Source organism: Halichoerus grypus, chromosome 6 (genome assembly GCF_964656455.1).
Source record: "Halichoerus grypus chromosome 6, mHalGry1.hap1.1, whole genome shotgun sequence".
NCBI classification, from domain to species: domain Eukaryota; kingdom Metazoa; phylum Chordata; class Mammalia; order Carnivora; family Phocidae; genus Halichoerus; species Halichoerus grypus.
Genome location: NC_135717.1, coordinates 173,167,651 through 173,184,236, shown reverse-complemented (window position 1 = coordinate 173,184,236; position 16,586 = coordinate 173,167,651). Strand labels below are relative to the sequence as shown.

The window sequence follows — 16,586 nt, the reverse complement described above, 5'->3', positions numbered from 1 at the left end:
CCGGGGATCTGGTCTGGGGCAGCCAACTGCTGACACCTCGGCCAGGCCTGGCATTGCCCAGGACAATGTAATTTCAGGGGCAGAAGGTGGGAGGCGGAGCCTTGTGTCCTGGCTCAAGCCCAGGCCTTGTAATGAGAGGCTCCTGGAGCACCATCCAGGTGCAGATATTGTTGGAGTGTAATTAGGGGATCAAGGCAGATCCGGGCAGGTGGGTGGTGCAGGATCAGAGTTGACACCCTACAGCAGGTCGCAGCCAGGGCTGGGCCTGCAGACAGATGCACTCCGTTGCCTGAGCATTGGCCCCCGTTCTGATGCAGAGTCAAAGCCCAGAGGGGCCAAGCCCAGGCCCCTCACGGGTACAGAACATTTCTCAGGCCTTCAGTCTGGGCTAGACCCTGTGCAGAGCATTGGGGCAAAGAGGCGACTCGGGCTCGGGCCCTGCCTCCTCCAGGAGCCCCTAGTCTGGTGGGGAAAGCCTAACAGACCCAGCAGTTACAGTTAGTGTGGTGGGTGCTCTGAGAGAGGGTGCTGCGAGGGTTTTGGAGGCCCAGGACAATCCCCTAACAGTCTAGGGACTGGGAAGGAAGCTGGAAACAAGGAAGGCTTCCCAGAAGAGGTGACACTCAAACACGATTTCAAGTAACTGTAGTCGGAGCTGCCAGTCAAAGGAGGAGGGAGTGTGAGGGAGTGTGCTCCAGGCAGAAGGCTGTGCATTCCCAAAGGCACCAAGGTGAGAAGGGAGGGCAGGATGTGCAGGCTGACAGAGTGTCCCTGTTACCTAGGGCCATGGCAGGCCAGATGGGGTCGGGAGGACCTTAAGTGCCATACTGAGAACTCTCAGCCTACTCCTGTGGGCACTGGGTTGGGGGGGGGGGTCAGGGAGGGGACACTGATGACTTTTTAGCAGCGGGAAGACACAGATTTATGCTCTAGAAAGTTCCCTCTGCAGCTGGTGAAGGGCAGGTCTTTGAGTCAAATGGAACAGGTTCAAGTTTCACCTCTGTCACATCCTACTTAAGTGACCGTGGGCAAATTGCTTAACCTCTCTGAACTCTGTAAAATGAGGATAAAGCTACTTGCCTTGCAGGGTGACGTTATAAAGACCTGTAGTCTTGTCTTTGTGTCTGTGCCAGGCCTGGGGCTGGGCCCTGGGGAGTCGGGAATGAACAGGGTATGCTCGGGCCCACTGCGGGCTCAGGCAAGGGGTCTGAGGAGCACAGAGATTGGAGGGAGGGTTGGGGGGTAATCAGCTTCTTGGAACTGCTGCCGTTTGACATGTCTTGGAGAGACAGGATGTGGACATGTGGCTGCAGGTAGGGAGGACGGGAGCTGGGTCATTCCAGTGGCCCAGATCACTGTGGGGAAAGTTAAGGAACAGAAGGGGACAAGCCCGGGCTTCCCTGCCCCTCCCCTCGGCATGGCTCTCCATCGCCTGCTGGAAGCGCCCTGGGAGCACAGGTTCCGTGAAACCCAGGTTCACCTGTCCCGCTCTGTGTCCCTTGGGCAAGGCACCAAGCCTTTCTTCACCCTATTCTCCTCACTTGCACAGTGGGGATAACAGTGTCTACTCTGAAGAGTGCCCGTGAGGCTTACGGAAGATGATTCGCGTGAAGTGCTTAGTATACAGTAAGTGCTCAATAACAGTAGCTGTGGCGACATCAGCCCGCAGCGAGTTTCCGGCGGGCCCCCTAGATCCAGCCCCTCCCCTGACCTCACCTCAGCTGTAAGCTGTCTTCACCTCGGTGCCCTCCTCTGATAAGTGGGGAGAACACCACGGGGCGTGTGTCACCCCGATCCCTCCAGCAGGCCTGTCCCTGCCGCCGCTCCCGTGCCTCTCCCCTGTGGCAGGACCTTTCCCTGTTTGCTTCATCCCCCTTCAAAGCATGTGGGAGCCCGTGTTTGTTTTTGCCTGCCTCGCTTGGACGGCTTGCCAAGTCTGGGCTGGGGAAGGCAGCAGCCTCTTCCTGCCGCCCCCAAGGCTCCAGCCTCTTTCTGGGCTCCGTAAGTTTCTATTGATGAGGTTGAAGGGGAGGAAAATCCCTTCCTGCTGAGGTGGGGGGAAGGGCGGAGCAGGGTGAGTGTTCTTTTCTCCCTGCTCTGCCGTTCCCAGCTTGCCTTCCTTTTCCGTGTGTTTAAGGGACATGGATGCGGAAAATGATGTTATTGATGAAGTCGCCATAGCAACGACCCTTGGGAGGCACACATTCCAGCTTTGTTATCCTGGGCCAGGGCGAGGAGAAAGGGCCAGCTCCTAAGTACAAACAGATTGAGCCCGCCTCCCCCTGCCCTGCTTTAGATGCATCCGTGAACTTTGCTTTGCCGAAGACGCGAGGTGCACACTGGTTTGGGGCAGGCAGATTCTGCCATCGTTTACCTCTGTGCACACTCTTATGGGGTCTCCAAAAATGATAGAAGGTCTTTGGGGAAAATGGGCCCTGGTGGGGAAGGGCGGCCGGGGCCTGTCCCAGGGCCCAGAGTAGACAAGAATCTAGGGAGGGGCCCATCGCGAGGAAGCCTTGGGCTCTGGAGAGGTGAAGGCTGGGCCGGGGACCCTGGCCCTGCTTCTCAGGCATGGTGTGGCCCTGGCCGCCCTTTCCCACCCAGATCCCGCCTCCGTTTGCTTGTCTGTGAAATGGACATGGCGATACTCGCTTCTCAGGCTTGCGATGAGGGTTAAATTAGATGAAAGGGTGGTCAGAGCCCAATTCCCTGCACCATGTGTTCTGGAAAACTCAGAGAAAGGGGCTCCTAATTACGTCCCAAACCCAGCCTTCCTCCCTTGCCCACAGCCCCTGCCCTCCCTCCAGGCTCCTTTGTCCCTTTCAGGGTGACAGCAGCAGCCTCCCACGTGCTTCGGGCCCACAGCCTTGCCCCTGCAGCTTGCCTCGCGTGCAGCATCCAGAGATCGTTCTGCCGCATAAGCGCCCCCCTGCCCCATTTACAACCTTCCTGTGGCTCCCCTGGCCTGGGGTGCAGTCCCTGGAGCTCTCACCTGGGCCCTTAGCCTCACTGGCCCCGAGAAGGGGAGGGCAGCTTGAGTGAGCACCTGGGAGGCAGGGCCCCTGACGAGCCACTGTTCCACGGGTGGAAACTAAGGCTCAGAGGGAAGTGATTGCCCAAGGTCACGTGGCAAGTGGCAGAGTCTGAAATTGGACGCAGTGTCACAACATCTGTCTCCTCATTGCTCCCTGCCCCGTTCTGGGCACAAGGAGACACTCGATCCGAGTTTGCAGAACATAATTGGATTTGGATGGGTCAGATCAAATTAGATGCGACCTGGCGAGCAGCCTGGCCTGACTGGCACCAGGCCCCTGAAGACCAGGATTTCTGGAAACGACTCTGAAATTCGATCTTATTTCCCCTCTAGGCAAAGAGGTAAACAGGGCTTTGTGCTGAACTTGGCACTGCGTGGTTACTCCCCATATCAGGACAGGGAGCTAGGCCGAGGGAGGCTGCACCTGGCCCGGGGACAGCCATCTTGTTCAACCCCCAAGAGCAGATGTGGTACAAAGCAGGAGCCACGGGAGGACAGAGTTTGGGCCAGGGCCCTTCAGCTCTGCAGGCTCACAGAAACCCACTCTGTGCCCAGCCCTGGGCCTGGCCCATGCTCTGAAGGAGACTAAGGACTGGCATCAGCGGAGACGATGTGCCAGCCAGCGCTGGCCAGAGTGGTCCAGCCCCCTCAGAGGAGCTGGGGCGGGGCGGAAGCCGAGTGGGTAGAGCAGAGGACCCTGAGGCTCCTTCTAGGGTGGAGCCAGAACCAGTCCCCTGGAGCAGAAGTGCTTGGTATCCAGCGCCTCACTTGCCTCGGGGTTCCCCTGTTCAAATGCACATACCCTCGGCAGTCGCTGTGCTGGTCATACTGCGTGTTAGCTCGCTGCCCACAGGACAGCCCTTCTGGGAGAGGGCAGAGGGGGCGCCATCTCCTCCATCCCTGGGGCTGGGGCAGAGGAAGCCACACCAGGCTCCAGCTGGTGGAGCTAGCGGCCCATCCCCTGCCCAGGCCTGTGCCACCTCCGTCCCTGAGCCACCAGAGCTCATCTGCAAGGTGAAGAACTGACGTGGGTCATCCTAGGGTGGGGCTCTCTTAAGGGAGAGGCAAGGGGCTGTCCCACGAGTGACTGCAGGACTTCTCAGAGCCTTTAATGTACGCTGTGGGGTTCCTGAGGGGCTGTTTCATAGAACACGCAGCTGCAAATGCCACAGAGTGCTCTCACAATTCTCTGTGAGGTGCTCTGAGGCCGGACAGCCTTCGTCTCTCTCCTCCTCGTCCTCCCTCCTTCTCTTCCGCCTTTGCTCTCCTTTTATTTCTTTCAGCCCCTGTGCTGGGCACTGAGGACACAGGCAAGGATAAAGGTCCCTTTAAGTTCCCGACGGGGCAGGGGACGATGGCTTAGCAAGGATTTGCATGTAGCACCCGGCAGAATGAGGCAGGAACCCGGCCTGTGCCACACACATTACACAGTTCTCTCGTTTGAGTTTCACGGCAACCGCTGGAGGTAGAGGTTATGACAGCCCATTTCCCAGCTAAGAAAACAGAGACCCGGAGAAGAAGGTATCCGACCAGAGGCTCAGTCAGGTACAATGCAGGCGGGTTCCGGCCCCAGCCCCACTTGGGAGTGGCACACTCTTCCTCGGTGTGCCTTGGTGGTGAGCACTCGTGCGGGCCACCCTACAGGCCTGGCAGCTAGCCTTTCCCTCTGGAGGCTCTGCATTCATGCCCTCAGTAAGATGCGCTGAGCATCTGCTGTCTGCCACCAGGGCCCTAGGCACCAGGACATAGCACGAACAGGACACCTTCCCTGCCTGTCGGAGCTCTCTGGCTACTGGGAGAGGTGACGGCAGGTAGACGAGCACAGGGGGACATACAGAGCGGCCCCTGCCTCCCACCCATCTACACTTGGCCATTTGGAAGGAAGAGACAGAGAGCCAGGAGACTTGGGCTGTGGGGTCAGATCTTGAGCTACACTGGAAGAATAAAGGCATCAGGTAGCTGGCAAGGGGAGTCCAGAGAAAGCGCGTTTGTGGAGGAGGCCCCGTTCAGCACTGCCTGGAGGCATGGGTCTTGTAGGCTGGCCCGTGGATCCCTCCCCTTGCTCAGCTGAGAGCCCGCGACCTTTCTGAGCAGTCGTGGTGGGCGTGCGCCAGGCCTTCCACAGGCCACTGCGGTGCCTGAGCCGGTAGGAGGGCCGCCAAGGCTGCCAAGGAAGAGCAGGATGCAGAGGACAAGCAGGGGAAGGGTGGGAGGGCCAGGCCGCTCGGGGACCCCTGCACTGTTCCCAAAGGCTAAAGGGGTGACACAGGCAGTCAGCTGATGGCTCTGGAAGTGAGCCGAGGCTCCATCCTCATGCTCAGTGGCAGCTGGTGCGGGGCCAGAGGAGCCGGGGTTATGTGCTTTGTTGAGGGGCTGCCCCATGGAGGAAGAAGCATCTGAACTGGCCTTGAATGTTAATAGGTTCTTAATTCTGAAGAAATAGTAACAGGTACCACTTACCCCCCTAACTCTGTGCCAGGCCCCCAGTTCTGTTCACCCCAGGAAGTGCTGCTGCCAGTCAGCCTTCTGGGTCCCACACGTGTAGCACGGTGACCCCAGGGTGGGACAGTGTGGCCAGGAAGCCAGCAGCCTGGGTTCTAGTCCTGCCATATGATCTGAGATAGACACGTGCCATCTTGGGGCCTCATTTTCCCCATCTGTAAGATGGATGGACAAGACAGGCTGCAAGGATCCATCCAGCCCTGACCATCGGCGGCTCTGCCAGCCACGCCACACAGCTCGTGGCCCGGAGCGTGGCCCGGAGCCAAGGGGAAGGTAATGCGGCTCCCGTGTCTGTAACCGGTGAGGAGCTGAATTACCAGCGCAGAGCAAACCATAGTGTTCCGGCCCCGCAGGCTGGGCGGTTCAGCCATCTTTGGGATGGTTGCCGATGTGATGGTGAGGCCGATGGCCTCCAGCTCAGGGAGGAGGTACCTCCACAAGCACTCAGGCTGAGAGGACTCGTCTCACATGAGGCTGCGTGCGTGGTGGCTACTGGGCTGTGAGGCCCAGACCTGTGTCCCAGACCCTCGAGGAAGGGGGAAAGGTTATTCCATCCCGTCCCAGGCAGGACCTATCTGGACAGCGAGGGGACTGAGAGGCTCAGAGCTCAGCCTGCCCTCAGGGGCTGGTCAGAGAGTCACAGGAAGACCAGGGAGCAGCAACACGGCCACCATATCAGTACCGCAAGTGAGGGCAGCACGGGCGTCCAGAAGGCCGTTGACCGGCCTGGGGACCGAGGAAGCCTTCCTGGAGGAGGGACACAGCGGCATTCGGCCTTCCAGAGCGCCACCACGGGTTGACCACTTCCTGTAGCACCCAGTCTGCGGCAGGTGCCCCTTAACCCAGTGGAGACAAGAAGTGACAAGTGCCTGGAGAATGGGGGGTCATGGCTTCAGGCCCAGCGGCACCCCCAGGGATTCAAACAGCAGGGTCAAGAATCAGCACCCCCCCCCCGCCCCATGCTCCTCTGCAAGGACTCTCCTTTCAGCCAACTCTCCCCTTGTTTTGAAAAATATAGTTTTTAATTAAAAAAAATATTAATGTTAACATGTAACATTTTTAATTTCTCTTGTTATAAGTTATCAAATATAAACTTCCCCATTTAATTTCTACTATAGTAAACAATAACTGTAGCATGTCAACACCTAAACAGAAAATCTTCAGGCTTCTCTGTAAATTGTCAGAAATGTAAAGAGGTCCCAAAGCCCTTTCCACTGATGACCCAGTGCTGGCCCTGCCCTGGGCTGGAGAAAGAGGGCCCTGTGCTCCGGAGCCTGGGTGGGAACTTCAGTGAGTCACGTGACCTCACTCAGGTCTTTAGGTGGAAGATGGGGGACCTCGCCCGCCTCTCCCACAGTTGCTAAGACCACTGAAGTGGACACACTCGAGGCCTGGGGCCCACCCTCCCAGCTCCGGGGTTCCACTGCTTGCTTCCAGATCGACTTGGACTGGAACACTGGATTACCACCCCCCCCCCCCGCCCCAATTATCCTTTGCCAGCAAAACAACATCTTGGCTCATTATTAGTCTAGATTCTCAGAAAGAAAGATTGCCTGCTGGCAAGTCCATGGTGAGGGAGAAAGCTGAGTGACTTCTTTAAAGCATTAGGCTCTGTTTAGCATCCAAAGTTCAGGGCCACATCAGCTCCCCAGTGACAAATTTATGGTTAGTGATGATTAGCAGGGCTTCTCGTAAGTTGTGTTTCTTTGGCTGGGAATGGAAATTCAATCTCCCTTTCTTCATCACATGTAAGCCTGAGCTTAAACAAGGGCCCTTGGGCCCTTCCCAGCTTAGGAAGAAAGCACAGATCTGTTTGAGTGGCATTGATCACCTGGGCCAGCCACAGGACAGCCCTGGGAGATTAACGCAGGGTGGTGGCATGGGGGCAACATGGGGAGCAGGCAGGAAGCCCCGTGGAACCGGTGGAGTTTGGGACAGGCCCAGGATTTTGTCTGTGGAAGACCAGAGAGGCAAGGGCATGGATGGGGAACACTCCCAGGGGGTGTTCAATAGGCCGTGTGGAATCGCAGGCCCGTGGAGTGCGAGTACTTGATGGCAGGAGACAAAGCTGGGAAGAGGCCGGAACAACTCTTTGTACATTTGTGGGCACGAGGGAGCCAGAAAGACCACTTAAGCAGGGAGTGAAGGGTGATGCCGGACTCAGCCCACCATTAACATAGCCACTGATGATGGTCCGGGAGGCTGCTTTGTGGCCACCACCTGCCAGCGACCCCTCAGGGCAGCAAGTCTCTCAGAAGACCTGATGAGAGGCTGCATATGTCTCAGTGGCCCAGGAGATCCCCTCAACCGAAAGCCTCCTCTGAAGAGGGGCTGCCTGTCCTAGCCAAGGTCCCCATGAGGAGCTATGCTTTCTCTAGATCTGCAGGAGAAGGCACGAGCCTTCTGAAGTCAGCACCCCCATAGAAAAATCTAGTGTCAGAATACCTACCCTGTCTTGTCTGGGAGGCAGAGATGATCATTCCCACCCTACCAGAGAAGTGATTTTCTCTGAGACACACAACTAGTCAGGAGGCCAGACTCCTGACTTCACAGTGACCTAAGGGAGCCGTACTTTCTGTGTGAGGCGGGCTCTTGCCGGCTCACAAGGGCCCCTCTTCCCCGCTGCACCTTCAGGGATCTCCCCTGGGAGCTTGGGGTCAGCCTCGATGGAGCATTCACACCACAGAAATGCCACAGCACCCCGAGCCCCGTCCCCCAGTCGTTCGGCGGCCCAGCAGCCCGCTGGGTCTCCCATGCCGCCGTACAAGGTGTGCATGGGTGCTGTTGTGGAATTCAGTGAGCGGAGGGGGCGACTCTCCACGCGACCCGGAAGCTTCCTGGGAGGAACCCTGGCACTGGAGTGCTTTCTTTGGTCAGCTGTTGGGTAGTTGGGCCCACTCTGCCTCAGTCCAGTAGTGTGATCTGAAGAAGTGAGAAAGTCCAGCTGAGAGCAGAGGTCAGCGCGCCCAGCACAGTGCAGGTTTCCCTCAGTGCCATTTCGTTGTTTCATTTCAATTTAGACTTTTTAAAAAAATCTTTGTTGTAGCTGCTGGGGTGTATATGTTCTTAAGTGTATGTCAGATCTCAGTTGCCCCACACCCGTGCTTACAGCGGACAGGGTCAAGATGGAGCTGGTCCTGGCCCGCAGGTGAGCCACCTTGGGGAAGGAGGCCGCCGTGTGTCCCCCTCTGCGGCTTCCTCCCCTCTGTCCGGGGCTGGCTCCTCTCGGGCCGGACACGGAAGTAAGGTCTCAGGGCGCCGTGTGGGCGGTCAGCAGCTCTTCCTTTCATCTGCCTTTAGCCTCTTGATGGACTTGTGACCTACAACCTCTCACTTGACCCCTGATGACCTCATAAATTCTGGAAACTCCTCACAAATCACCAGGAAGATAAATATCAACTGGGGTCATCTGAAGGGGGTCTGAGCCACTCCAGGCAATCAGGGAGGGAAGATCAAGTCTCTTGGGGTGGGGGGTGGGGTGTCCCAGGAACTAGGAGTGACTGAGGAGAGAGGCACACGGCCCGCCCAGGGGACCCTCATTGTCCCCATCCTGCCAGAGCCCTCAGAGCACATTTCGGTGTAATCCTCAGCGTGCACGGACTGGAGGCCGGGCCTCTGGAGACTCGATGTGCATGGTCCCCAGGGCAGCCCAGCTCTGCATTCCACAAGGCCTCTGCGGCAGGAGCGGGACGGGGCTTCATAGTCTGAGGTCCTGGTCCAAGTCCTGGTGGGGCCTCTCAGTGCCCCACGGGCCTTTGGGCAGGTGTCTTAACCCCGGCGTCCCAACCTCTGAAGGGGGTGCTTGCCTTTATAGGGGCGAGGGGCCCAGAACATTGCCGCTGCCTAGCGTTTGGTGCCACAGTAGAGTCTCAGGGAGCCTGGGAGGAGAGGAGACAGGGAACAGCCGGCCTTGTGAGGGACAGGGCTTCTGAACCTGGCCCAAAGAACAAGCTGGAAGGGCCTGCTAAGCAAGGGCAAGATGAGCAGGGCTCCAGATAAAACAGCCCACTGCAGCTAGAGGGTGGGGACACTAGCGGCAGTGGGGCGGCCCAGCCCTGGCATCCTGGGGCAGTCTCCCCTTTCTGAGGCCTCCCAACCAGCAAGGACAGCTGCTGCTGGCGGCCCTTCTAGATGAGGCTTCACAGAACAAGGTACCGGAGGTTGGCAGACATTTTCCTTTAAAAGGAAACGTGCCGGGGCGCCTGGGTGGCTCAGTCGTTAAGCGTCTGCCTTCGGCTCAGGTCATGATCCCAGGGTCCTGGGATCGAGCCCCACATCGGGCTCTCTGCTTGGCGGGAAGCCTGCTTCACCCTCTTCCATTCCCCTCTGCTTGTGTTCCCTCTCTCGCTGTCTCTCTCTGTCAAAATAAATAAATAAAATCTTAAAAAAAATAAAAATAAAAAAAAAAAAAAATAAAAGGAAACGTGCCAACCAGCAAGAATCCCGAGCTAAGATGTTGGAAATGGGACACGTGTGTTCCTGGACCTGGCTCAGGGGTGTGCGGGTGGGGGAGAAGGCCAGCAGCAGGTCGCGCAGGGCTCTGCATTTGGGAGTGAAGATTCCACGGATCCTGGGAGCACTGCAGTGACCAGGGACAGAAAGAGACCCCCTCGGGCTGCCGGGGGATGGGGGGGTGGCATGTAGTTCAGGGCATGGCTGTGGGGCTGCTGAGGACGAGCCTCTGTGCAGGGACGCAGTGAGAGGTGGCTGTGCGGGAACAGGGCCTCCCAGGAAACAAGTGCAGGCCCGCCAGGGCACGTTTGCTTAGGGCTGCTGCCCACCCGCCCAGCCCCTGACCCGTCAGCACTCCCCTCTGGGCCCAGCCTGAAACCAAAGTCTCCGCCTGCCTTCGTGGGGCACGGGCCATCCCTGTGCAGCCGGAAAGGTGCCCATGCCGCCCCCACCTGCCCTGGTGAGGAAACGGTCTAAGGCCCTGAGCTGTACTGGGTTCTGTGAGCTGACCGAGGGCAGGGACGCTTCTTCCGTGGGTCCCCTGGAGTCCTTCACAGTGCTCTTCTCAGAGCAAGGCCTGGTTCTAGACCTGCGCACGGCGTCCTTGGTTTCTCCCCGAGAGCTCCCCCCGCGGACGGCTAGGTGTGCACCCCGGCGTGGGGGGTGGTGTGCATGCTAACAGCAGCCCAAGAACAGTGCGTTTGACGGTGACATTTTATGGGCCGCCTCTCTTTGGCCTGAAATCTCTCTCTTCCCTCCCCCCGGTCCCCTACCCCTCTCTCGTCTGTCTCTTCCCAGAGGGTATGAACTGCATGAACAAAGACCACGGCTGTGCCCACATCTGCCGGGAGACGCCCAAAGGTGGGGTGGCCTGTGACTGCAGGCCCGGCTTTGACCTTGCCCAAAACCAGAAGGACTGCACACGTAGGTAGATGGAGGCTAATGGGTCAGACATCCCCACGCGTCTCCTGCCATTGCTTTATGGGGGGCGGGGGAGGGGGTCTGTCCAGTCAGCTGGACGTTGCCCAGGGAGGTCTCTCAGCCCCTGGGGGTGGAGAGAAAGGGCAAGGTCCCCGAAGAAGCCTGGGGAGGCATGAGGGACGGGGGCCGTGAACTCCAGACATGGCGTTAGCCCAACCCGGCATACCAGTACCCACAGCCCCAGAGCAGGACCGTGCCTAAGAGCCCTGCGGTGCTTACCTTAACCCCGACCCCAGAGCCCCACAGGCCGAGCCTGGACTCTCCAGCGGGTATGCAGGGCTGTGGCACAGAGGCCTACAAGCTCGGGCTTCTTGGTGGAGCAGGGCAGCCCTTGGTAAAACAGGGTGGTAGAAAAAAGGAAAGGAGCTGGGTTGGGGCGGGGACGGGGAGTCCCAGCCCAGCCTGTGCTGACCTTATTTCCAGGATCAAAGATCAGAACTTTACAGTCCGCCCCTGCAGGGCCCACCGTAAATGGTGATGCCCCGTGAGATCTGGGTTAAATGAGGCCTCTGGCCAAAGGTACCATCCAGGACCAGCCTGGAGGTCAGCCTGCAGGGCTCGGGTGTTAGGCAACCTCTTAATGTGGTCATCCAGCTCCCCAGGAGTGGGAGCCAGCAAACGAAGTAGGACCAGGGCTGAACACACTCACAGTCCTTAAGAGCTTCAGACCCAGCTCCCAGCAGCTGCGTGGGGAGGGGTGGGGGCGGCCCCGGCTCACTGGGCGGCTGGGCTACCTGTAGTGGCGCCCGGTTGGCTCATGCGAATAAAGAGCTGAGGGAGACCGGTGTGAGCCCTGCCCACGTCTGGCCAGAGACAAGGACTTCATTCCAGGCCGCTTTCTGATGCAGAGAAATGGTGTGGAGGAGTCCGAATCCAACTTCCAGTAGAGAAAGCAGCCCCAACCTCGCCCCTGAAATGAGAGACTGGGCTGCCCAGCTCTCACAAAGAAAAGGGCCTTGCTTTCCATCCTTCATTCTGTGGAGAAGAAACAGCTGGGCGTCACCGGCTCATCCTTGGTCTTTGTCTCGGTTGTCATCAGCTTCCTCTGGGCTCCTGCCACACCTTCCCCAACCCATGCTCTCCTCAGTCACCAAGATCTTGGGGACCCACATGCACTAGACACAGCCCGTCTCCACGGAGCTCATGCTCCAGCCCCCACACTCATGATCCGTCCACTCCCCAAAGTGAAGATGCTTCCTTCTGGCCAGGTATGTTCTGAGATGTAGGCAGCCTTCCTCTTTGTTCCTGGGCTTTCCCGTGGGATCACACAGATAAACGTGTATGCGGTCACCACGGGCAAGTGCCCAGCTCCAGCCCCAGGACTCCAGCCAGGCCCTCTGGTCCTCTACATCAGACGATTCCTGTTGCTACGGAGAAACCTGCTGCCACCTGGCGCCCTTCAGAACAGAAAATGAAGAACTCCAGCTTTCCCAGTCCTCCGGACAACGGCCAAGGACAAGCATGCATGGGGTGGGCAGGCTTGTCGTCAGGCTCAGCCACAAGTGAAGAGTGTTCCTTCACTCAGCAAGACTGGCCAAGCCCTGAGCTGGGTGTAGGCAGTGGGGCTGGGACTGACCGGCCCGTCTGGGATGAGTGCTGCAAGGGGGCAGTTTGCTCAGAGAACATCTCCCGAGGCGCCAACCTGATCTGAGAGGTCAGGGACAAGGCAGGGCTCTCTGGGAGCAGCGAAGCCCCCCCACCGCCCCCGACAGAGAAGAACTAAGCCCTTGCCCCGAATGTTTGCTGGTGAAAGAAACGGCAGCCCCACCCCCTCGGCTCGGCAGCTAGGTATCGCCGAGCTGTGTGGAGAATCAGATACCAACCCCGGGGCCAAGGAGCGGGTGAGCACACTGCAGTCCTCCTGCGAAGGGACTGCACAGGTAGCTGTCCCTCCCGTCAGCTTTGGTTCCGGCCGTGCGGTCAACATGGAGTTCGTGTGACATTGGCTCTGCGGCTCTCCGTCTAGCCCTGGAGGCCAGTTGAGGTTTAGGAAATTCTAGATCTGGATTTGGGGTGGGGGCTGAGGCCTGGCCTAGCCAGCCTCTGTGGATCGGCAGGACCACAGGGCCTCTGCACCAAACTCTTTCAACTCTCCAGAGTCCAGGACCCACTCCAGGGCCAGAGGTTTTCTCCATCCTTTCTTGGTCATCCCAGAGCTCAGCAGCAGTACTATTATCATGCACAAGCCGGAGGCTCTCTAGGTGCTCATGAGCTCGGCCCTTGGGGTCCATGAGATGTGCAAACCCCCGTGTGGGGGGTGTGGGACCCTAAGCATGGCCCTCCCTCAGGTTGCCTCAGACAGCCCTGCATCCTCCTTAGTCACTTGCAAGACACGGCCCGTTGCCAGGAGCCCAGAGCTTGGAAAGAACTATCTGCAGTGTTCTCACGGCCTCCTCACCACTCCACCTCTGCCCAGTCTGAAGTGGGGCTTTTCTCGGTCTGGAAAGGCACATGATGTCCAGGCCAAGGCAGGGCTATGCCTGGGCTCTGCCCTCTCCTGAGATCCATGGCAGTCTTTACCCTTGGCTTCCCTAGGGCTCTTCCTAGGCAGAGAGAGAAGCTGTTGTGACTGCAGGCCACCAGGCTCCCCGGGAAAACTGAGAGAAGAGATGCTCCTCTGGAGAAAGGGCCAGAGGGAGCTGTGCATCCTGAAGCAGTTCTGCAGGTCCTTGAAAGGTCGTCCCGGAAGCCAGGCCCCTCCTGCGGATGGGATATTAGCTCCCTGTGGAAGAGGCAGCCCAGTAGAGCCTCTCTCTGGTTGCGAGGACAGCGTCGGGGACACTGAGCAGGACCACTCTCTTCATGTCCTCCTCAGCTGGCATGTGTCCAGGCTGACAGGGCCACCACCATCACTCGGGACGGACGCCCCGGAGGCCGTGTGCTGTGCCCCTGGGGAGAGTACTACCTGGGAGAGGCAGCTGCGGGACTCAGTTCCGGAATGCTTGGGATCCATCTCCAGGAGCTGCCACCTGGTCTCTTCCCTCTGGAACCAGCCCTACTCATGGGTCAACCTGATAGAACATCATTAATCCCAACTGCCAATTCGGAATTTTCGACTGGGTTGGTCTGAGATTTATTTTTGCATCTTTGAGCAACTTTAGGGTCGTCTTGCAAGCTGAGTAAAGCAGGGGCTGCAAGAACCCCTCCCATAGAGATCTGGGAACTCCTTTAGCAATACCTCTCACCCTAAAATGTGGTAACGAGTAGTTTCCTTTTAAATAAACTTGAATTTATCATTTTTCCTTCTTCAGACTGCCTCCTTTTTGTTTAGCCCCCTTTCAGCCAACCCAGGTTGCTGATGCTGTAAAACATTTTAAGATTCTGGGCTGCGGGGCGCCGGCTCCTCCAGGCCATAGACACTGTAAACTATGCAACATCTTTAAATAAAAGGCCATTTTCCAAAGTGCACGTGAGCTAGCATTAATTTGCACAGGTTCCGTCTGTTTGGACACTGCCTTGGGAGGATCCAGGCTCTGAGGGGATGGAGGTTGAGATGGCTGCTGGGACTAGGACAGACTAGATTTCTGCGGGGATACCCTTCCACGTGCCCAAGACCCAGGCAGAAAAGAGCAAGTGATGCAAGAACTGAATGAGTGTCCCCCTCAGCACGGGCCCACTGCCACCCTCCCCCACCTTGTAGAGGACGCCTGCCATTAACAGACATTTGTCCCATTAAGACAGTTTCTAAGTGTCGCTGGGACGGAGGAGGGAGAAAATGATCTATCCTATCCCTTTCTTCACCTGACACCATCTGAGTCTGTCAGCTGGTGCCAGCCCTTTTTGAAGCCCACATGACCCAGGTCCATTCTCCTCTCATCCCAGTTCCCACCTAGAGAGCGAGCCATTCCATCCGAGACCTTGGAGGGGCTGAAGTCCAGGGAAGTGTGCACCTATTCACTGATTATCTTATGCCGTCACTTCGCTCCCTGTCCCTTAAGAGAAACCACCAACACCGATAAACTAATCATCTTTGTTGTCATTCCTTTTATACACACGTATGTACACTTTGGGCCTAACTAGTAACCTGTAACTATGGAAACGGAGGCTGCCAGCACACCTGTGAGGACACGGACACGGGACCCATGTGTGGCTGCCACCAGAAGTACGCCCTCCACTCAGACGGTCGGACGTGCATCGGTAAGTACGCAGCTCTGCCACGCGCTGGCACCCTGCGCCACCCTCCCTCCCCCCAGGGCCCCCCCCGCAGCCCTGAGCTTGTCCAGCACCCCAGCACCACCCCCACCGTGTCCCAGTTTCCAAGAAGGAAGTTAAGGGAACAAGAAAAGGAGGACCCCACGGTACTAATGGGGCTGGCGGACGTCCCCAGGGGAAGCCTTCTGTAGAGACTCATCCAGGGCCATCCAGCCACCCCGGACCAAGCATCTCTGCTTCCTGTCACTGTGGGTTTTCTGCGGGTCCTCATCCTCAACATGGGGGGTGGTCTGTGGGGGAGGAGGAGGGGGTGTGTGCCTAAGGAGGGCAGCTTCTGTTTTTAAAGCATAGGGGTTTCTTCCCGATTTGGGGACACATGGCACATCCATTTAACCTGCACATCAGCCCCATTAGCAACATGAGCTGACCGCCAGTCTGGAAAACCAAGAGGTTTTCTCAGAAAGCGGCTTTAAGTCTTCATAGTCTACACCAGGGGAGACTGGATGGAAGAATCCCAAGGGGCTCTGGGTGTTCTTAACTGCTTTCCACTCCTGAGCTAATGGGGTTCTCACCAGACTTCTTCCAGCTAGAGGTCCCTTCTCAGCGATGCCCCTTCTGTCATCTCACCTGTCTCACGGAGTCTCAATTTGAGTTTTGGTCACCTCCTTCCTCCTGGTCCTTATTTGCAGGAGGAAGCTAGAATATCTGTGGTTACCTCATACCATAATCAGTAGTAGCTTCTTTACCCACTCAAAATAACAGATCTTTCAACTGAGAAAAAGAATTTCAAAGTTGGTACCCATCCAACTTTGTTCATCCTCTGCTCTCTTTCTTTTCCATGTCGGCCAACTTCAGAAGCCCACAGTCAGTGACCATATTTATTCTTTTTAATGGGGGGCCCCATCTCTTATTACCGACTCTGAAGATATTTCTGGAGGGACTTTCAAGTGACAAAAAAGGGGTGGCAAGCAAGCAAAGCTGTGAAACCAGAGTTTGCTGTCGCATTCTGTCCCTGTGACTGCTCCCTGGTACTTCAGGGAGCAGGGCGGGGGTGCCAGGGCCCAGGCAGGCCACCAGCGTCTCAGCCTAGTCCCGGCTGTCGTCCCGGGAGCTGCTGCCCGCGTGGTTCTCCCCTTCCTCTGTGTGGTCTCCTCTCAGACGGCCGTTTTGGTTTCATTTTATCTCATTCCTCCTGCTTTTCTGGTGATGGTCCCTGATTGCCTGTCTTGTCTGATAACTGACGTTCATTAATTATTTTCAGAGCCAAAAGCCAAACCAAACCAAACAACCAAAAAAAAAAAATTTTTTTTTTTTTTCCAAAGCAAAACCTGGTCTCAGACCAGTGTCTCTATTGCAGCCTGATCCCATCTAGAACCTCCTCTCCCACCTCTCTCCCTGTCTCCACTGTCCTGCCGGGGGCCTCCCAGGCCCACCGGCCCCTTCCTGTCTCGTCTGCTGGGTCTCC

The 16,586-nt window shown here is 57.5% G+C and overlaps 1 protein-coding gene across 2 annotated transcripts in view; it reads left to right on the top strand.

Annotated features, from left to right (window-relative positions):
* Positions 1–16,586, top strand: part of SCUBE1 (signal peptide, CUB domain and EGF like domain containing 1) — a 138,527-nt gene that overhangs the window by 68,800 nt on the left and 53,141 nt on the right. For both annotated transcript variants that reach the window (XM_036088362.2, XM_036088363.2), the window contains exons 5-6: positions 10,787–10,912; positions 14,990–15,106. In XM_036088362.2, the coding sequence (XP_035944255.2) occupies positions 10,787–10,912; positions 14,990–15,106 (243 nt within the window). The remainder of the gene's footprint in view (positions 1–10,786; positions 10,913–14,989; positions 15,107–16,586) is intronic.